This window comes from Culex quinquefasciatus, chromosome 3 (assembly GCF_015732765.1).
Source record: "Culex quinquefasciatus strain JHB chromosome 3, VPISU_Cqui_1.0_pri_paternal, whole genome shotgun sequence".
Classification (NCBI taxonomy): Eukaryota; Metazoa; Arthropoda; class Insecta; order Diptera; family Culicidae; genus Culex; species Culex quinquefasciatus.
In genome coordinates, this window is record NC_051863.1 from 6,280,780 (window position 1) to 6,304,254 (window position 23,475).

Consider the following 23,475-nt stretch of genomic DNA (forward strand, 5'->3'; position numbering starts at 1 on the left):
GAAAATTTTGAGTTAAAAAAAGCTATAGCTTTTTTATTTGAATATCTCGATCATTTGATACCCATTTTGCGAAAACTGAAATTTGGAGCATTTTTTTCAAAAATACGTAGTTTTGTAAAAAAATTGACTGAACTTTCTGATATCTTCTCGATATCAATATTGCTCCAGCTGTCAATAAAATTTTCAGTCCCTTCAAGTAGATTGCTTTGATTTTTCGTTCTTTAATTTCCCGACGGTCCCTTCAATATCGACAACGAGACAGTCCACTGTATATTCAAAATGTATGAAAAAATCCCGATCATGATACTCATTTAAAAAAACTGAAACTTCGATTATTTTTTTCAAAAATACGCAGTTTTATGAAAACTTTTAATATTTTCAAAAAAAGTTATTGCAACTTTTGAAATATATGAAAAAGTCCCGATCGTTCGATACCCACATTGTAAAAAACCAAAATTTTGAGTATTTTTTTCAAAAATACATAGTTTTGTGATTTTTTTTTTGTATTTTCAAAAAAATAATTACATTCTAAATGTTTGAAAAATCCATTTCATGTGGAAATGACATAAAACGGTATGTTTTGAATTAAAATAGGGTACGTTATCCATTAGTTGACCCCTTTCCTATAGTGGACCCTCTGAAGGGTTTTTGATGAAAAATTCAATAAAATCACAATTTCAAGCGTGTTGTTTTCTACAAATCTTTTATTTGGCATGTTCTGCATCATTTAAAACAATGTTGACTGACATTGAATTGTCCTTTTCACCAAAATAAGTGTTTTTAGTTCGACATCTGAAATCAGCCATGGCCACTAGCATTTTCACAACAAAACTGCATTTATATTTTATGATTGAATTAATCATCCAATCATTTTTTGACTGATTATTTAACTTCAGCAAGTCGAAATAATGTAAGTTTAAGGATCTTTACTAAAATAAAGCGAAGAACTGCCATTTTCGAGCAAAAATTAGGGGGGGTCCAATATAGGACAACGAAATCCAAACTTTTCCTAAAGTGGACCCCTGTTAATTTAACCTTCAAAAATGAAGAAAACTGTGTATTCAAGCAAAAGTTTCTCTAAAACATACAATAAATGCTTGTTGTTATCAACCTAAACGCATATTTTTTCAATTATGAGTATAAATATAGCTCTTTTCATGTTAAAAGTACCAAAAATGCTGAAGCCGTAAAAATTTATAATTAATCAAAACTATAGTTGATTGTACTTAATTGAAGCATCATAAATGCAGTTTGAAATGATATTTTATAATAATAAATCAATAAAAACACATTTTTTTAAAATAAACATGCGTGATTTTATCAGCAACTGTACACAAATCTATTATTTAGTTTCGGTCAACCATTTATGTAATTAATATGGAAAAATTTGCATCAAGATTACTTTTTTATATTATTTTTATGTTTATAGTGGTTTTTGAAACGTTTTCTCTGATCTTTTTCGGAAATAAATGTTTTTAAAGGTATGTTAGATATTTTTTGTTGTTTAAAGCCAAATTTGTTAACAAAACATATTTTTTTATAATGAAAAGTGAGCAAAATCCATCCTTTATTCATTATATCTATCATTAGACCTACACCATGCATCAAAACATCAAATATCGGTTAAATTTGGTATAAAAATAACAGTTTGCCTATAGTGGACCCGGGTCCACAATCGGATTATGGACCCGGGTCCACTATAGGAAAAGGGGGTCCATAACAAGGCAAAAAAACTTTTTTTTTTCCAATGGCTATTTTTCTGCTCAAAAACAAATAACTGATGAAACAAATAGTCAAAATTGTTCAAAAGACTTCAGATTTCATTGTTTTGTACAAAGGGTTATGAAAAAGTGCTTAAAATATTGAAAATTTGTGAAAAATGTGCTTCGGCTCCACTAGGGGGTCCACTAATGGTTAAAATACCCTACATCTAAAATAGACATCAAAAAATATTTTAAAAACGACTATTTTCCCGTCCTTCAAAAATTATGTTCTTTCAGAAATAAGCAAAACTTCTAAATAAATGTTGGCCAGCTGGTGCCACAGCTCAAAAGATGTCTTTGTTTTGTCTTCTGAAAGAAATTAAAAAATGAGAATTTTTTCACAACTTATTCTTATTGTTCTTTTCGGTCGTTTTACGCAGACTCACACAACAGTTTCTCTGATTTCTCTTCGATTCTCAGAATTCTCCCTGAAAAAATATTTCTTATTTCCCAGGAAATTTCTAAATACTTCGGAAATTCCCGAACTCAAGCAGAAGTATACATTTTCTTAACTTTTTGAACCAATTTTTGAAAAAGACAGAAAAATAATTAAAAAACTAAATATAATTTTATTCAACTCAATTTCCGATTGAGATTGAGTGATCATATGGTTGGAAAATTCAAAACGAATATTCAAAACTGAAAATAGATCTTGCTAGATGAAATTTAACTGTTACATATGATTTGAACATTTTAAAAGAATAGTTGTTATTTTATTTAAAAAATACTACCTAACTACTTCCTGCCATATCAATTAGAGTTTTTTACGTTTTTTAAATACCATGATAAAAATGGATGAAAATTTAATTTGTATTTGAATATTTCAAATAGGGTTGTGCATGAAGAATTAGGGGGAATATACTTATTTTCATCACACGTAAGCCAGGAAATTGGTTGAAAATTCCCCGTTTCCCGGTTTTTTTGTAACCCCAGGACACTCTACTCAAACGTTGCATTTTTTACCTTTAAAAGATGAAAATGGGCACAATTTGAGAAGAGTGAACCTATTTCTACTCAAATTGTACTTCAAAATTAATCAGAAATTTCGTTCTCAAGATACAGATTCTAGGATAATTAAAAAGCATTGTTGTAAGTTTTTAGTTTTTTATAGACTAACTTTTGTCATAGGGAAGGGCCTTACCGCCCTCCATCACTTGATAACGAAAAATAAAACTGGCTTCGTGATCAGGGACAAATCTTACACCTTATAACAGAGTGTTCCAATCATTAAAAAAAGTTCTTAAAGTTTTAATCTAGTTTTTGGAAAATCCAAGACCAATTTTAATCGTGACCACCTTTCCCTCTAGAAGGCGGGCGAACACAAATCTGAAATGCTTCGTCGGAAAGAGGATTTGAATATGATTTGCTGCTTCGCGCGACTGGACGTCGTCCGACGTGCCTCAACAGCATCAGCACATGGCCGGACTCGTGACGAGATCGGAAAAGGCGGAAACTCCTGCTGCTTCTTCTCACACTCCTTCAGCGAACCGGGATTGTCCGAATGATGTCTGAGCGGGATATTTCGGAAAATGTGTGTGGTTGGTGGTGGCGAAGAAGAGGCAAATGTCGAGCCAGCCAACATCAAGAATTCATGGCGAAAGCTGCCTGCTCCTCGGGGGACGTTTGGAAGGATAAATACCCCTGCGCTTCGACTGCGACGGTATTTGGAGGAGACCCCCTTTCCCCTCCTCTCCAGATTTCTCCCCCGGACAGATAGAGAGGAAGTACGCTAAATTGATTGTTATTCACCGTAAAATTGAAAATAAATTGATCCTAATGGGAATGGACTGGCGTGGGGGGAGGAGCATGAAGAAGCAAGTCACTGCGGGCGAGCTAGTTTTGATCGATGGCCTCTCTGATTTTCGATTGAACGACGGCATATGTGCATACTTTTCGGCTCCAATAATCACGAGTTATGCTAAGCCGTCGGAAGTTTGCGTCAAGATTTCTGGCATCATCGTCATCCTTGGCATTTCACAAATCACATCACAAAGGCAACTCTCATAACACTTCCGGGTTCGATTTTTAAAACATTAATTTATTCATCTTAAAACTTACAGCATCTTTCTGTGTTCGAGTCAACCTCACTGATTATGTACAAGATCACCTACAGAACAAAGACTGCTGCTGCTGCTCACTAACCATCATTGTCATTGTTCTAGCCGGAATTTCGATGCCCGGTCGTCGTCGTCGTTGTGGCAAAGTCGAGTAACCCGGCAGAGATTGGTTGAGCAACAGAGCCAACGTTACCAGCAGCATCAGCAACAGTTGCTCACTTCCGGTTGACCGCTGGCCGCTGGTTTGCATCGCTGCCGGATGTTCACCTAGATTAGAGAAAGAATAAATAATTTTTATTTTTGAAATCAACAATTTATGCATTTTGATATTATTAAGGCAAAAAATGTGATCAATGATGCTATTTTGTGTCATTGGTTCGTCCATACAAGTTTCCAAACAAATTTTAACAGCTGCCATACATCGTCGCTCTCGTGCTAACTTGTCGTATGTCGATTTTGGGCCAAATTGAGTTAAGAACGCCATTTTGTGCGGCTTACATTTGACCTTCACAGATTTCAAAATAGAAGTTTATGCAACAAGTTGCAAAAAGAGGATTTTTTCAGCACGAGTCGTACATTTATCCAACAAGGTTCACCGAGTTGGATAAATACGAAGAGTGCTGAAAAAATCAAGTTTTGCAACGAGTTCCACAAAACATTTTTTGCAATTCCGAAAAACACCCATTGAGTGAAATTTTACGTCAAATTTTCATGTATTTTGTCAATAAATCGTTTGAATCAAAAAAATGTTTAAGAGTGTTACTTTTCGAAACAAGTGCTGAAAAGTTCAACTTTTCAGCACCCATTTCAGTGCTGAAAAGTAGAACTTTTCAGCATTTATTTTGAAAAGTGTTGCTATTCAATTCAGTTATTTTTGATACAGAAAAGTAGGCTATTTCGTCGCTCAAAAATGACAGGAAAAGTAAGTAGTTTCAGGACGGAACTGCAAAAAATAAATTTCAATCAAAAAAAAAAAAACAAACCAAAAAAACTCCGTGCATTTCTGTCACTTTTCATATACAGTCAGGCCCCGGTTTTGCACGCCTCGGTTTTGCACTGCCCCGGTTTTGATTCGTTCAGCTGCCTCGGTTTATCACGGCAAAGTGCTTAACTGAAGCACAGAGCTTATGGGATTTGGGCTATATGGGAGACATTGGCTATAATCCTATGAAAAATCATCCAAACTTTAAAAAAAATTATAGTGTTTTGAAATCGAAATGATGTCACCTATCCATTGCATTTATAAATTTATGATTTTTTTTTACAAAACAAAGTATTGTAAAAAGCAATATTTCTTGAAAAAAAAATAAAATTATTGTTATTGCAATATGGGTATCACATGATCGGGTTTTTTTTTACATTTCAAAACAAAACAAAAAAAATTTGTATTTTCAACAAAAATAAAACACTTCAAATCTAAGTTATTTACAATATGGGTATCAAATGATTGAAAAAAATTCAAACATTTCGAAAGTCATCAAAAATTTTTGAAAACACTTTTCACAAAATGATTGGGATTTTCCGTACATATTTTTTGAAAATACTCACAAGTTTCACAAAACTACGTATTTTTGAAAAATTCTCCAAATTTTAGTTTTTTACAATATGGGTACCGTCAGTGGGGGTGACATTGGGTCTGGGGGTTGAGATTGGGTCAAAGTATTTATTTACGGATTTTACCATTTCTCAGGTACTTTTCAATGATACTAAATTCTGTTAAAAGGTTTGTGTAGGGAACATCTTAAGATGACTTCACTCAAAAAAATCTCAAATTTTTAAAATTTTTGTTGGAATTGATCAAAAGATGTTTGAAAATCTCTACTTCAAACATTTTAGCATGTCAATACGATTCCCTCGAACAAGAAACACTGTTGGATGACTTGTTTTCACTATATCTTTGTACTTGAGCATCATTTGACCCAATGTCACCCCCTCAAAGGGGTGAGATTGGATCAATTTTCAAACGATTGCCATTAAAGGTAGAGTCCATCAAATGACACCATATTTTGGGAAAATCTTAGTAAAATATCTAAGAACAATTCTATGATAAAAGATTTTCAATGTTATTCAAATTGTTTTTGTTATTAAGAAATTACGAGAGGTGAATCGTTTTTTGACCCATAGTCACCTCCACTGACGGTATCAAATGATCGGAATTTTTTCATGCATTTCGAAGTCATAACACATTTTTTTTAATATTCAAAATTTTCACAAAGCTATGTATTTTCGAAAAAATACTCAAAAATTCTGTTTTGTAAAAAATGGTATCAATTATTTGATACACATATTGTAAAACCTGAAATTTTTAGTATTTTTCCCAAAATTCGTAGTTTTGTGAAATTTTTGAGTATTTTGCCATTTGTTTGCTATTACTTTTGAAATGTATGAAAAATCCGGTTATTTGATACCTAAATTGTAACAACATTGAAATTTCGAGTTTTTTTTCAAATACGTTGTTTTGAGAATTTTTTTAGTATTATTAAAATTTGTTTTTTGATTTCAAAATGTTTAAAAAAATATTGTAAAAACTGGAATTTTGAGTATTTTTCAAAAATACGTAGTTTTGTGACAGTTCTGAGCATTTAAAAAAAATATTGCTTTCGAAATGTATTTAAAAATCCTAATCATTTGAAACCCATTTTGTGATAACACAAAATTTGAGGTTTTTTCGAGAAAAAAAATGCATTTTTAAGATACAGGATAAATACGTAGTTTTGTGAAAAATTTCATGTAATTATAAACTTTGAAAAATATTTGTGGCCTCAAACACCGAAAACCGAATGTACGGCAGTGTTGCCAATTTAATGAAAAAAAAAACATAATTTTGGAGTACTTTTAGAAATCAGTCAAAAAATTACTTTATTTATTAGTAGAGGTGGGCAAAATCGCTCTTTTTTAGGAGCCGCTCATTTTCGTTCGCTCATTAAAAAGAGCCGCTCTTTTGAACGGCTCTTTCGCTCTTTTTCAAAATTTGGATGAAAAGGGGTTTTTTAAGAATCGTGTGATTTTATAAGTTATTTGACAATGGACTATTACAAATTATTTGATAAAATAAAACTGAAAACGAGAAGATGCCCTTGAAAACCATAATTCTTGGCAGTCTCTGTCAAGATTTCTACTCAAACCTAAACATTCGATTAATTGAATGGCATACAAATTTAAATCAAGCATGTTGGAAAAATTGCTATTATTTGTAAAATTGCGTTGAGTTGAACTAATGCTGATATTTTATTTGGAGAAAACATTCTGTGAACTCTTTTCTACATTCTGATTTAATCGATTAAGTCTATAAACGCTAAAATTTAATTGGATAAAAGGATTTTTTTCAAAAATCTCTAAACTATTCAGTATATTTTTGGTATTACTTAACAAATTATGCAATTTGAAATGCTCAAATTTGTATCCCGGTAATACTTTAATGTACAATCAGTTGAATTTTTTTTTGGAAAATTCAGAAAAATTACTTAAGTGGCAGTATTTGTAAATATTGCTCGGTTTGTTCTAGAGGTCGTTTCGTGGTTCTCCGATTTGGATGAAATTTTCAGCGTTTGTTTGTCTATACATAAGATGAACTCATGTCAAATATGAGCCCTCTACGATGAAGATTGAGGTCAAAAAACCTTTGAAAAATCTTAAAATTGCTTGCATTTCCGTAAAACTTCATCAATTCCAGCATTCTTACACCGAATAAAAGTTGAATTTTGAAAGGTTGAAAATTTGGTTGTATTATCTCTTTTTTGTGTAATATTACTGAAAAAATGTGTAAAAATGTGAACCTTATGAATATTCATCAAAAACTGATGAAAATTTATCATTTTCAGAGGTAAAATTAATCATTTTTTGTTGCCACAAAATCTGTCACCATTTCCTGATGAATATTACCATCATTTTTTTTCTGAGTAGTTGCATTCGAAAGGTCTTTTGAAGCACTTCAATATGTGCCTTAGACTTCCAGGATTGGTTTGACTTTTTCTCATAGCTTTCGCAAATTACTGTTAAAAATTGATTTTTTAAAACTTTAAAATCTTTTTGCAACAGCCTCCAACACCCATACTCGTATAGGTCAAAAGTTAGGTAATTTCATGGTCTATAAGCATAAGGTATTAATTTCTTGACCAATCGCAGTTTTTCTCATAGTTTTTCGATTTTTCTAAAACAAACATTTTTCAACGTTAGTTTTTGCCCTGTAGGCTTCCATAACAGCACTTTTTGGTCTCAATTTTAACATATTCGGAATCCTTGGAAAATTTCACGTAAGTTGGAAGTATTGCAGTTGTAAATTCCTTTCTCAGTCCTTTTCTTATGTGTATTCCCTCATTTCTGTAATATAGTTTGCAATACAGAGCAATTCTCTGCGTTTTCGTTAACCTACTTTATCCGTAATTTTCCTGTCATTTTTTGATTTTTCCTCCAAATCGCTTTTTACGGCGATTTTTTTCTTCTTTCTTACCATTTATGACGTACACCTGGACGCTGGCCGGAATGGCCCCCGCCGGGACGCACGTGTAATTGCCGGAATCGCTGACGGTGGCCTTGGTCAGCAGCAGCCGGCTGCTCGTCCCGGCTTCCGTTTTCTCCGTCTCCAAGCTGATGCCACCGCGGGCCGAGTCAAAGTTGACCACCGATGTGCCGTGGTACCTTGGATAACAATTAGAAAATAAAATGTTAAGTTAGAAAAACGTGAAAATTTAAAATTTTCCAAGTTTTTTCGTACCATGTTATCGAGGGGGCATGGAAGTTGACCACACACGACAGTGAAATGGTGCTGCCCTTGCGAACGTGAGCCTCCTGGGAACCAAGGATTTTAGCCCGAGCAGCTGTGAGAATAGAAAAGGGGAAATCCAATAAATTTTGACAGTTCAGCTTGCAAAAAAAAAAATCAAACCCACCGGTGACATGCAGAAACACGGCCAGGTTGATCTTGGGCTCCGTGTTGACCTGGCACTCGTAAATTCCCGAGTCGCGCGGCTGGGCGTACGAAATCCGCAGATCCCAGTCGTCCGAGTCCGGCGGGTGGTGCACGGAAAAGCGCTGATCGCCGGTGTACGTGTGCGTGCTGGACGTCAGGATGTGCAGGTCCTTCTTGCGCATCCAGGACACCTGTCGAGAGAAGAAGAGAAGCAGGATATGGATTACATTACCATTAATTTTGCTTCAATAGAGTTCAGGTGTCATTTCCATGATAGCGTTCATTAAGAAATTTTAAAATGATTTGGCTAGATCAGAAAACTAGAACGTAGGATGTAATTTTGTTGACATTCAAAAAAACTGTTTTTGTGTTTTTTTTTACTCTCAGGGGTTTTACTTCAACAACCCTTAGTGCAACCTTCAATATAAATTTAACTAGAAGAAATATTCTGTTTTTTCAACCAAAATTTCAGGGCTTGTCAAGCATGAGTTATGGTCACAAATCTGCAGGTACAAACTTTTAATAAAAAAAAATCACCAATTCCAGCTCAAATCAGGAATTTTTCCGATACTTTTGTACCCGACCCTCTCCGATTTCAACAATACTTTTTAGACATGTTATTTTTGGCTTTTTTAAGCCATTTTTGTGTGCATTGAGCCAACTGTACAAGAAAATGACATTTGAAATGCGTTTGTTATGTATACATTTTTGTATTTCGTAGTAAAAAAATTACTGTAACTGTTATTTTTTGAAAATAGGTCTAAACTTCAAATTTTCAAAAACTGATTAAACTGCCACGAAAGAGCCGTGTAGATGGTAAAAATTTAAATAATAAGCCTAGGTTTCAGCATTGGGATGGAAAAAGTTTTTCCAAATGCATTTCACACGCGTCCAGTTGCTTTCCAAACATTAGTTTTCAAAATATCGATGTATTCATGGATTTTTTTTTCGCAAAAATAAAAACTTTTCGTGAGACTGCACATTTTTATCATTTAATTTCATGAAATTGATTGTAATGGCAGGGAATGCATTTTTCAGTTGATTAAACATTAGTTTTCTTTATAATTTTGAAGTTTTCTGAAAATATATTTTTTGCCCCCTGATTATTAAGGCCGACTTTGAAGAAAGGAGGGGGCGGAGGTGACATTATCTTTTGAAAATATTTGCAACGACTTTAATTTTATTTAAGGGGTTACATGCATGTTAATCGTCAAAAAAGTCAGATGTTGGTGTGAGCTCACACTTAATTAAAAAAAACTGTTTTCAGGGCATTAAAAAATACATTTTCATCTATTATCAAAACAAATTTGAAGTCATTTGGTTGTATCATTTCCGAGATATAGCTATTTGAAGATAGCAGTTTCAAAAAATGGGTGCCACGATATCTCAACACTGCCTTGACCAAATCGTCTCAAAATTTTAGTGAAGACTCGTTAAACCGGTTCTGTGTGCTGACGAAGGCCGATTTTCAAAAAACGTTTTTAAATAAAAATATGTGTTTTTCATAAAAAATCAGACGGTTTTTGATTTTTGTTTTTTTTTAAGCTAAATTTTAAAATCAAGCTTCGTCATGCACACAGGATATGTGTTGAGAGTCTTTACCCTGAATTTCAGCCAATTTGGTCCATTCCATCTCGATATATCGTGGCACCCGTAAATCAACTCGGTGTTTCGAGAAAAACGCTCAGAAAGTTTGATAGTCCGCTTTACGCACGACAAAATGTTGAGCTTAAATTCGTCTCTAACTCAATTTTATCTTCATGAAATTTTCAGGACTGATTGAAAATCATCTTTTTAGTGGATTCAATAAATTTTCTGTAATATGAAATTTTGTGATTTTCTTTGGATAAATATATTTAATATTTATAATTTTTCCTCGTGCATCTGTAGAAAACCACAAGAAAAAAGAACATTTACTGAAAATTTTAACCAAAAATGACTTAAACTTGGTGGGTTTTCTCAAAAAATCTGAAACATGGCAAAAAGTGGAAATGGCCTAAATGGCAAAGTTAATCTATTTTTTAAAGTTTTCGTGATACCAAACTAGTAAAAAAAATACAGTTTTTATCTAAATAAATAGTCCAAATCATAACCTGCAACTTTGCCGAAGATACCAAACCGATCAGAAAATCTCTTCTCAAGAAAGAGATTTTCGATACAAGGGAAATTTTCTCAAAAAAAGTATTTTTCCTGTATTTTGAAAATGCAAATATTTACTCTAAAAAAACCTCAAAATATTTCTTATTGCAATGTGGGTATCAAATGATCGTGTTTTTGTCATACATTTCGAACAAAACTACGTATTTTCGGAAAAAATATTCCAAATATCAGTTTTTCAATATAGGTATGAAATAATCTGGACTTTTTCATATATTTGGAATAAAATAACAACATTTTTTTGAAAATACTAAAAAAAAATCACAAAATTACGTATCATCGGAAAAAATACTCTAATTTCAGTTATTTGCAATATTGGTATTAAATGATTGGGGTTTTTTTTTATACTTTTCTAATGTAATAACAAGTTTTTTTTTTGAAAATACCCAACCTTTTCACAAAATTACGTATTTTCGAAAAAATGCTCAAAATTTCCGTTGTTTGCAATATGGGTGTCAACTTTTTCATACATTTGGAATTGAATAACAACATTTTTTTGTAATACTCAAAATGTTCACAAAACTATGTATTTTTGAAAAAAATACAGTAAATTATTTTTTTGCAATATTGGTATTAAATGATTAGGAATTTTTCGTACATTTCGAAAGTTACAACAAGACTTTTTAAAAATGCTAAATATTTTCACAAAACTAAGTATTTTTGAAAAAAAAATCCAAAATTTCAGTTTTTTGTAATGTGTGTATCAAATAATTTGGACTTTTTCATACATTTCGAATGTAACAACAAATTTTTTTGAAAATACTCAAAATGTTCACAAAATTACGTATTTTTGAATAATAAACACTGAGTTTCATGAAATTTTTGATTATTTAAAAAAAATGATACTATATTCGAAACGTATGAAAAAATCTCAATCATTTGATACCCAAGTTGAAAAAATTAGAGTATTTTTTCGGAAATACTAAGTTTTTGATTTTTTTGAAAATGGGTAATTCTCCACCAACTCACACGGGGTCTAGCTCATTTCCCCGAATGACATTTCCCCGAATGCCATTTCCCCGAAAATCATATCCCCTAATTGACCACATTCCCGAATACCACTTCCCCTAATCAGCCACATCCCCGAATGCCATTTCCCCGAATATCATTTCCCCTAATCGGCTATATCCCCGAATGCCATTTCCCCTAATCGGCCATTTCCCCGAATGCCGTTTCTCCGAAGTGACACTTACGCCAGTTGTTGTTTATTTAAATTTAAATTTTGCCGATTTTTCATATCATCCTAATCCTAATCATCATTTTCGCTCAAGCCTTTTTCCATGACTAACAGTTATTTTCTTTCTCAATTTTACCGAACAAACAGCTTTTTCGGGTATGCTGTTGATTAAATGTTGTAAATTGGGTAGTAAAGCCCTTTGTAATTTTTTATGAACAACGGTAAACACGATTAAAAACCATTTCTGATAACGTTTTTTTTTTATTTTTATGAAAAAAAAGTTATTGACAAGACAACATTTTTTCGATGGATCAACTATGGTCCCCTTGGAACGAGCTGTCAGCTTTTCTACCAAGAAGGGCCGTGTAGTGATTTTTTTTTAAAATTGAATTAAAAATCCATTTTAAATCCTTTGCGGTCGTTCAAAGGGTCATTGTACTTAGAAAAAAAGCTTTATCGTTGTGAACAATAATATCACAAATTTAATTTTCATTTTAGGACCCAATTACAGTCCAGATTCGATTATCCGAAGTTTCGAATATCGAAGTTCGATTATCCGAAGGTTTGTATGGGACTTCGGATAATCGAATTACGAACAACATTTTTGTTTTTTCTTTTTCTTGTTTTAAACATCAAATTTGAGTTCTGCAACCCCATTTTAGTCAAATTTGAATAGTTGATTGCCTATTAAATAATAAAATGCATTTTTTCAATATTTCAACACCGCCATATTGACCGCCATCTTGGATTTAAAAGTTTTAATCCGTAGTTTCGATTATCCTAAGTGATTTTTTTCCGAGGCCTTCAGATAATCGAGTCTGGACTGTACTAGATTTTTTTTTGTTCAATTAACATTTGTATTCAACCGCATAATTACCTAGATGTTGTTTTTGAGAAATTTGTCTTTTTTCGAATTTTGTTCAAGAACCCAAAAATCGAACAAATAGGTACATAAGGCTGGTACAAATTTTATTTAGAGTTTATGATGATTTTAGGGTGGGTACGGATTTTGAAAAGTTCTCAGATCAAGTTCTGGTGTGATTCCCTTTGTAGGGCATACCCAAAGGGACTCTCACGCCAAATTTCAGCTCATTTGGTTGAAAACTGGCTTGTCTCAAGCGGGTTCAAGTTTACATGGGATTTACTATGGGAAATTTTGAATTTTCGTTCATTCGCTCCTACAGGCCTGGGGGAAACATGTAGAAACTTCTAGGATGGCCAGAAATGAGCGGAACCGTCTGGAGAACAACTTTCCCTAAGAGACCAGGTCGATTCGTTCAACCCCCATCGAGCTCAACGGCAATACATCCGGGGTTTTCGGAACCAACGGTTTTCCCCAGAAAAGCATCAATTTTTCCTTAGCATGCTATGAATGCTTGATGAACAGCGCGACGCCACGTGTCAAACAGCTACCACGTGATTGTAAAATTTGCACCATAACAGTTTTTTTTTCTTATTTGGAGGTTCAGAATACAGCTATATAGTATCCTGATCACCATGAATGATAATTCTATGGTTCAAAAAGTAATAAAAAGTAATTTTTTATAGGCGATGCTAGTCCACGTGGTAGCTGTTTGACATGTGGCGTCGCGATGTTCATCAAGCATTCATAGCATGCTAAGGAAAAATTGATGCTTTTCTGGGGAAAACCGTTGGTTCCGAAAACCCCGGATGTATTGCCGTTGAGCACGATGGGGGTTGAACGAATCGACCTGGTCTCTTAGGAAAAGTTGTTCTCCAGACGGTTCCGCTCATTTCTGGCCATCCTAGAAGTTTCTTCATGTTTCCCCCAGGCCTGTAGGAGCGAATGAACGAAAATTCAAAATTCCCCATAGTAAATCCCATGTAAACTTGAACCCGCTTGAGACAAGCCAGTTTTCAACCAAATGAGCTGAAATTTGGCGTGAGAGTCCCTTTGGGTATGCCCTACAAGGGGAACCACACCAGAACTTGATCTGAGAACTTTTCAAAATCCGTACCCACCCTAATGATTATACTCTTCGCCAAATCCCAAACCAGCAATGTGAATAAAATGATCAGTGTGAACGGGGTTCTGTACTACGAAAATCGCACGGTATGTTTTTTGAATCATAAAAGAAAACAAAACTTCTATTGCATTGTTATTATCATGTCTATAAGAAAAAAGTATTTGTTTTGAGAATATATGAAAAAAAGTCTGTAACAATATTCATTGTATTTGAATGAATATTATCAAACCTTTCAACACCCCTTCCCTAAAATGCTACGTCTGTTCTGAATGAAGCCAAAAGAAAGTTGATCATTCAAGGCCAATACGAACCTTTCAAGAAATATTATAAGTAGTTTGATGTGTTAAAATTGCCATCAATTTTTTTCTTAAAATGCTATTTCGAAGAAATGCCCGGTGCCCAGGAGCGCGCGCGCGCCGGGCACCGGGCATTTCCGCTTGACCGCGTTCGGGGAAATGGCATTCAGGGAAATGAATATTCAGGGATACGACTAATCGGGTAAGTGGCATTCGGGATTGTGGCCCATTCGGGAAAATGGCATTCGGGGATGTGGACGATTAGGGGAAATGGAAAATTCGGGTAAATGGAATTCGGGGAAATGACTATTAGGGGAAGTGTCTTTTCGGGGAAGTGGCATTCGGGGAAATGTCCCTTCGGTAATATGGGTTTCGGGGAAATGTCATAGATTCCTCACACGAAATAGGAAAAAGTTGCCCGAACCCTCTTCGATTTGCGTGAAACTTTGCTCTTAGGGGTTAATTTGGTTCCTGATCACGAATCCGAGGTCCATTTTTCGATATCTCGTGACGGTGGGGCGGTACGACCCCTTTCATTTTTCTGTTTTTTACTAAGACACGTTTTTCAGTGATTTGTAGCTCGCAACCGTGAAGAGATAGAAATTTGATGTAAAAATTTGTGTAAAATTAGACGCCCGATTTGATGGCGAACTCAAAATTCCAAAAAACGCATTTTTCATCAAAAAAAAAAAATAAAAAAATAGTTTTAAAATCGCTGCCATTTCCCGTTACTCAACTCTCGAAATCGTGAGAAATGTCATTTTATGGGAAATTTAATGTTCTTTTTGAATCTGAAATAACCCAGAAGGGTCATTTTTTCATTAAGAACAAAAATTTTCATTTTAAAATGACGTGTTTTTTCTAACTTTGCAGGGTTACATTTGAGAGTGTAACAATGTTCTACAAAGTTGTAGAGCAGACAAAAACAAAAATGTTGATATAAAGACATGAGGGGTTTGTATGTATTCTTCTCGAGTTATCAGAATTTTACAAAAATGTTTTTGAAAAAGTTATGATTTTGACCATTTTTGACCAGTTTTTCGATTTATTTTTTTTGAGTGAGTGTATCCGGTTTGTTTTTTTTTTATTTTTGAAAAATCCCCACATACAAAATGTTTACAAAATTACGTACACAAGCCACAACAATCGTCCAAGGGGTCATCCTTATGCAAAATTAGCTGAACTTTCCGAAAAAATACTTTCAAAAGCACACGATTAAGTTTTAGGGGTTAAAAATTCGAAAAACTGGTCAAAAATGGTCAAAATCATAACTTTTCCAAAAAAACTTTTTTGTAAAATTCTGATAACTCGAGAAGAATACATACAAACCCCTCATGTCTTTATATCAACATTTTTCTTTTTGTCTGCTCTACAACTTTGTAGATTATTGTTACATGTAACCCTGCAAAGTTAGAAAAAAACTCGTAATTTTAAAATGAAAAATTTTGTTTTCAATGAAAAAATGACCCTTCTGGGTTATTTCAGATTTGAAAAGTACATAAAATTTCCCATAAAATGACAAGTCTCACGATTTTTGACAGTTGAGTAACGGGAAATGGCAGCGATTTTAAAACTATTTTTTTATTTTTTTCTGATGAAAAATACGTTTTTTTTTTGAATTTTGAGTACGTCATCAAATCGGGCGTCTAATTTTACACAAAAGTCCCTTTGACACCAAATTTCTATCTCTTCACGGTTGCGAGCTACAAATCACTAAAAAACGTGTCTTAGTAAAAAACCAAAAAAAATTAAAGGGGTCGTACCACCCCATCGTCACGAGATATCAAAAAATGGACCTCGGATTCGTGATCAGGAACCAAATTAATCCCTTAGAGCAAAGTTTCACGCAAATCGAAGAGGGGTCGGGGCAACTTTTTTTGATTTCGTGTGAGTTGGTGGAGAATTACCCATTTTCAAAAAATGTTTGATAGCCTTATTGTGAAAAAATGAAATTTTTAGTATTTTTTTTTTAAATAGGTAGGTTTGTGAAAATTTTTAGTATTTTCAAAAAAATGTGTTATAACATTCGAAATGTATGAAAAAATCCCGATCGTTTGATACCCATTTTATTAAAAACTATAATTTTTGTGTATTTTTTTCAATAATACATTAATTTGTGAAAAATGTTAGTATTTTCAAAAAAAGTTATTGCATTTGAAATGTATGAAAAATCCCTATCATTAATTTCAAATCAGGCAAAAAACAATAATTTTGAGTATTTTTTCGAGCAACATTTCCAAAATACAGGAAATTTTTTGGAATCATTCCGATTCCGAAACACTATAATTTTTTGACGTTAGTATGATTTTTCATAGACTATAGCCAATATCTCCCATATAGCCAAAATCCCATAAGCTCTGTGCCGAGGCAGCTGAACGAATCAAAACCGGGGCAGTGCAAAATCGATGCGTGCAAAACCGGGGCATGACTGTACATTAATTGAACATAAAGCACCATGCTTCTCCAGCAAAATGTACTGGGAACTCATTTCGATGGAGAAGCATGGTACTTTTAGTTGGATTGAAATGCTGAAATTTTTTCATTTTTGATTCAATTCTGATTTTTGTTCTAGTTAATTTGACCAAGGAACTTCCATGCTAGTTTTGAGCCAAATTGGAGCACTTTTTATCTGAATCCTGCTGGTTTCACATAGAATTGCTGTTTAATAAAATTTTTAACATTTCAAATTATTTAATTTTTATTATGGATAGAGATCGGCAACAAATGCATTTCTTGCAAACATTATATCTCATTTCTATGTTTATAGTTTTCAGATTCGCCATTGACTTACAAATACGTGACCGTTTGACCAATGCGCAATTAAATTGCAATCACTCTTCAACAACAAAAAATCTCATCATTCCCCCGTGTATTCTCAGTCTCTAGCCGTCTAGGACGAAACACTGTTTTGTCGTAAGCCTATCACCTTAATTGGCTTATTATAGCCTGAGGCATGAAATATGATGTTCGCTTTTTTGTGTTGTCTATGGTGTCTGCACTGGATCGCCGACTCGTAACAATGGACAGTGGGAATTTTTGGTGTGTAATTTTGAACACTGATGGTTTTGGTTGCTTGAGTGCAGCAGATATCTTTTTGACCAAAAACTCCACTCGCTTTATCCCACCGTGCCAGGGTGATGATTTCAGCGCGTTGACACTAAAGCAGTCAAGCGCGCCGCCGCCAGACAAGACAAGGATTTTCGTTATTCCCCCTGCCCTTAAGTTTTCGTGCGGAGCATCAGCATCAGAAGCAGAGACCTTCGCAGGACTTTGAAACGACACGATAATTGATCATGAATCAAGTTGATAGACGGTACGTGCGATTTGGGCCATTTTGCCAGCGCCAGACTAGCGAGGACACTTACCTTCTGAAAAGTGAGGTTGAGGGGAGGAAGGGCACTGATTTTTTACGGGGCTCGTTTTTACGCGCCCAGGTAGCCTCGTAACGAGCCCAATGTTTAATGCGTGGATTTAAGCGCAGTTGATGGCGCCTTGGCGATGGTTTTCAATCTTTTTTGCAGTGCTGCCAGTAATCGTAAAATGAGCTCCGAGAACCGAAGAAAAAGGCCCGAATGGGGCCAATTAATTAGCGCCGCGCGCACACAATTTATAGTCGCTTTGATTTAATCTTCGACAGCAAAGATGATACTTTGTTTGAACTAGCTAGAAAGATGAATTTGCGGGGTTTAGTGACGGCGGAGATTAATTTTGCTGGGCTTGCTTCCGGTTGATGACTTTTGCCAAGTCGGTTTAGCAGGGTTGGGGGGGTTATCAATTTTTAGTGGCCTTGTTGAAGGAGGCAGGGGGAGAACGGAGTAAAAAGGCTATAATCAATTGATTGGAAACTGGTTTCGAGAGTACGTGACTTATCTGCAGGGGCTAATTAGTGTCGAGGGCGCATTGCTTGGGCGAAAGGTAATATTTGGCAGACACAAAGGGCGTTTTGTGACGACAAGGTTGATTTAATTAGGTGCTGTTCTGAAGCGAGATTGAGTTTGGATGAGCTTTTGATGAAAAGTTGTAGAAAATGTGCAGAGGAAGAAAGGTTTATCATGACAAATTTATTGGATCAACATGTCAGAGTTAGTAACATCTCTGTGGCGGATTCGACACATCGCTTATCAGAGAACGTTTGAAACCAAAACGATATGAAATGTCCCACTTTTTTTTGGCATATTGCATCTGGAAGGGTCTTAATTGAGTTAGAACTGCATCATTAAAGAGGTTATATTCAACCCTCCAAATTTACACAATTTTTTTTACTGTGCAAAACCGATATTTTTTTTTCGTTTTTCTACATTACTCGTATCTGGATCAACAAATTTAGACAAAGTTTTAACGGTAATAACATAACATTCAGTATAAATCAAGGTTGAAAAATTGCATGGTTAATGAGAAATTCAATTGTTGCTATTTTCAGGGTATGCAATTTTTTTCTTCCGTACATGTTTTTGCATGCGATTTTACAGAGAAATTTGTTTATTGTGTAATGCAGGTCAGTTCGCAGAGCTTTTATATATTTTTCATTCATTTTATTTTAAAATTTTGAATCGCAAATTGGTTATCAGAAGCCGTTATGTTTTTGAAGCATTTTTGTATTAACACTTTTAACACTTAATGATAACCTGTTAATCCTTTCTTACCCAAACTGATTTTTATGCTTGACAAACTTTATTTTAAAAATCTCTTAAATATTTCAAAATAGCAATTTATTTGATAATTTTTAAATATTTCAATTTCTTAAAGTCCTCATAATTCCCAAAAGTTCTAAAAATTCAAATAAATATGATGATTTTTTTTAACCCCAAAAATTGTAATGTTTCTGAACATTAAAAAAAATAACATGAAAATTAGTTACTACGGAAGATTAAACAGCTATAAAAATAGTTATATTCAAAAAAAATAAATTCCCTTGAAATAATTTAAAAAAAAATCATAAAAATATCAAAACTCTGAAAATTTAAAATTTTGAATATTAAAAAAAACTATTTATTTGTAAATTTTAAAGATACTAAAATTCTACAAAAAATCTTAATTTTCGAAACATATTGAAAGTTTTTTCTAAAGGTATCATTAAATTATGAAACACAATAGCTTAAAGGACCTTTTTTAAAAAGGTACTTTGGATTTAAAATTTTTAATAAATTATAAAAATTCAAAAAGTCCAAAGACACCTTAAAATTCCGAAGATTTTTTTTTTTGAACTTTTAAAACTTTTTATAATACGAAAAACTCTCAACAATTCTGTAATTTTCAAAACTTCTAAATTTTTTTTTGTGAATTTTTAAAAATTAAAAAAATACTAAATTAATCCACCTATGTGGTTGATGCCTTCCTCGCTTTTGACCAAAAATGGGTAAAATGAGTGGTTTGGACACATACTTCAGCTTTTTTTTAAGAAATATAAGTACACAGATATAACATAAGTGGTAATAACTCGATACAGGGTTGCCAGTTCTTCAATGTTTTGAACTAGTTGGAACCAACGATAGGTTGGATGATGGATACGGACATCGTTTACATATATTTAAAAAAAATACATAAATATCACTTAAGTGGACATAACTCCAGACAGGGTTGCCAGTTATTCAATGTTGTGGACTTGTTAGAAAGGTCTTTCAATTATCTAACCAATGATGAGTCGGATGATGGATCTGGACATTGATTACATACATTTAATTGAGATCCGAATTTATGTGAAAACACATTTTTATACATAACTTAAGAACTAGTTATCGAAATTTCTAACAATTCAATAGCGAAGTATGGGACCCTAAACCAAGTCGAATGCAACCGGTTTGGTCAAAATCGGTTCAGCCAGTGCTGAGAAAACTTAGTGACATCATTGGTCACATACACACATACACACAGGTATTTGTTCAGTTTTCGATTCTGAGTCGATATGTATACATGAAGGTGGGTCTTTAAGCTTTTGATGAAAAGTTCATTTTTAGAGCAGGATTATAGTCTTACCTCAGTGAGGAAGGCAAAAAAATATAAATGATGTGAAGGTTATTTTATTTACAATTTAGGCCGTTGTAAATATTTTTTAATCATTTTCAGCAATTAAAAAATTCTCAATTTTGTGTATATTATAGTTTATTGTATTAACCTTCTACAACCTAAACCCGCCTTTAGACGGGGTTCGATCTAAAAAAACGCCAAAAAATAATTTTACAACCGATTTTTGATCTTTTAAAAGCATTAAAAAGAAGAACTTTCAAAATTTTCGAAATTTTCCGTTTTTTGAAGTTTAACTTGTTTTATGTGACTTTTCAAATGTTTTTAAAATGTTATTTTTTTAGGGGTCAACTTTGGCCGTGTTTTTTACTATCATTTCTTATTTTTCCCAGACTATGCCTCTACGCATTTTTTTGCAATTTAAATGATGATGGAACCATTCTATAGCAGAAAATGTGAAAAACATGCAAAAAATTGAAAAAGTGACTGTAAAAACGTGAAAAAATTCGATAGGCAAAATGTAATTATATTAGGTGGTAGAATAGGCCAAATACTACCAAAAACAAACATAATAAAACAAGAAAAACATAAAACAAGAGAAGTAAAGTTTTTCGGAAACATGGAAAAAATAAAAAAAATCGGAAAAAATTGGGCAGTAGAGGGTTAGTTTCTTCAAAAAAATTCAACTTGTTTAAATACGAAAACGATAATGGTATATTTCAAAACCAAGGTTGATTGTTGATGTGTGAGTTGGCAAATTTATTTCATTTGTCACATCGATCATGCAGGTAAGGTTTCTTTTTATGTTTTAATGAAAAAAATAACAATTAAATATGTGTGGAGCTCATTTATAATCTAATAATAAAATGAGTGAAATTTTGAACTTACTTGGAAAATGGTCCTACTTAAAATGTGTTTAAATCTGAAGTTGTTTTTATTTTTGTTTCAAACATGCAAAATGCAGTTGAGAAACCTTTCAAAGTCACCCCAAACAAAAATATTACTCCGTTTTACGGTATTCGCGCAATTGTCACTAAACATGAGAGTGATGTTAATAATACAAATTTAATACTGCGTAGGTGTTGGAGTCGGATTCGAAGTTGGCTAGAGTTGGTAGGCCGGAATCGGAGTCGTTTGAAATTTGACCCGACTCCGCAGCCCTGCTCAGGAGTAAACATGAGCGTCACAGGGTTAAACCCGGTGTAAACACTACCCTTCTGTAATATGATCGAATTGATTTCGGTGGTTGTTGTGCAATCAATCATACCATTTCCCAAAAAAACCTTTTATTTGTTCTCGTTCAATAAAATCCATACACATTTAATTAAACCCACGTGTGTTTTATCCATCCGAATGTTGTCACCCCCGGTTTGAAAAATGTTTGAACTTTCAACCAATTTTCTTTCCACCCTGGCAGCGTGATTTATTTTAATGTGTGTGTGTGACTTTCTTTTGGTCAAATTTATTGGCATTCGGGTGGGGAATTGGCGCCGTCCAAAAGTGATTGCAAAATGTCACCACGACGACGTCGTGAGGTGAAATTTATGGCGACGAAGAACACAAAGTTGTCCCAACTCTGGACAGCTTGCAAATTGTTCCAATTTTGAGATGAAAAAAATGTTTCACGCAAAATTTACGATGTTTCATTGTTAAATGTAATCAGCTTGTTCGAATCAAATTTAAACAATGTATGTGTTACGTGTCCGCTTTGGTTTGCGTGTAGCAAATTGATATTTAGCAACAAATTGTGTGTGTAATCACATGATATTGACGTAAATACTGGCCGTAGCAGAGTGCAGTGCTGCAGTGCCGCCACCCCGTCATGAAGGCTTACAACATTTTACCAGGTATTAATTAATATTAGCATAAACGCTTTCGTCAACGAGCTCGCTCATTTTCGCGTTATGTTATAATGCACGGAATTGAGAACACGACTTTGTTGATTGTAGTTTGTCATGATGTTTAAATTAGTTTATTGTTCAGTTTACATCACGCAAAAGTGAGTTGATATGATGACGTTAATATTTTTTATGAGTCAGCCAAATAACTAAATAAATAAAAATCAAATCTTAAAATTGATCAGAAAACTTTTTTTCAGAAAATTTTGAATTTTCAAACAGCATTGAAATGCAAATCGTTTGAATTTCAAGTGAGTGAGTATTTTTTAATGCCTAAGCCTTAAACTGTAATTAAGTTCCAACAAAAGAAAGGTTTAAGGTTAGCTTTTGGAAAAACATTTTTCTCAGAAATCTTAAAAAATTCGTGCGCGGCGAGGAGTCGTCCCAGAAAAAAAAATCCTATTACTAAATTGAAGGTTAGGATGCGCTCTTTCGATTGAATTTTGGCCCGAAACCCGGAACTCAAAGTCTGATTTTTGAGAGCTCTTTTTCTGAAATACATGAGCGATGTCTGTATCCGCTCTTAAAAATTTGTGTCTTCCATCATTGGAAAACCGCTCGTAAAACCCACCATTTTTATATTTCAGATTTGTAGCCATGGAGTCGGAGAGGAACATTTTATTTTTCGATTCACAATTTTCGACCAATAAATGTGGTCAAAGCCATTTTTAGAGTTTTTTTTGGACTATTTTACAGATAACACTATCAAATTACAAGAATTCAGTTTTAAACAAAAAACCATTCGAAAACATGCGCCATAAACTGCTTAGGCCCAAAATTTGAAGCTTTTCCAAAATGTATTTCCAGAAATATAGACATATTAGTGTTTTTCGTCTTATTTTTACCCTATTTTTTCCTATTAAATTGTTGATTTTATACAGAATCATATACTGAACATCAAATTTGAAGTCCCGATACGTTCTCGCTCGAAAGATCGACAATTTGTCAATAATAGATCGACAAAGTGCAATAGCGATATATAATTTTTAATTTAATCATAGACTAACATTAAAGACTGAGTACCCTTTATATTTTTCTAATAATGTCAATCCAATATGTTTTTCTTAATTAAATTTTAATACCTTGCGACCAATAATGTACCCCTGAAATTAAAAAAAAATGGTATTCCAGGTTTAGCCTTAAAAATATTCGAAGCTGTAGGTCAAATTCTCACTGGGTGGTATCATTTTGTTTCAGAAAAATTAATTGCACCAATATATTTATCGGAGTTTCATCATTTTGTAAGAAAGGCTCTATTTCACTTTTGGT

At 33.6% G+C, this 23,475-nt stretch overlaps 1 protein-coding gene across 2 annotated transcripts in view; it reads right to left on the reverse strand.

Moving 5' to 3' along the window:
- Window positions 1–3,776: 3,776 nt before the first annotated feature.
- The window catches only part of LOC6047551 (hemicentin-2), an 82,303-nt gene continuing 62,604 nt past the window's right edge, over window positions 3,777–23,475 (reverse strand). Inside the window, exons 4-7 of one of the 2 annotated variants that reach the window (XM_038262745.1) lie at window positions 8,710–8,920; window positions 8,535–8,637; window positions 8,271–8,458; window positions 3,777–4,087 (exon numbers count right to left, since the gene is read on the reverse strand). In XM_038262745.1, the coding sequence (XP_038118673.1) occupies window positions 3,867–4,087; window positions 8,271–8,458; window positions 8,535–8,637; window positions 8,710–8,920 (723 nt within the window). In that variant the 3' untranslated portion in view covers window positions 3,777–3,866. Of the gene's footprint in view, window positions 4,088–8,270; window positions 8,459–8,534; window positions 8,921–23,475 lie in introns of both variants that reach the window. The other variant, XM_038262744.1, reaches the window with a different exon arrangement.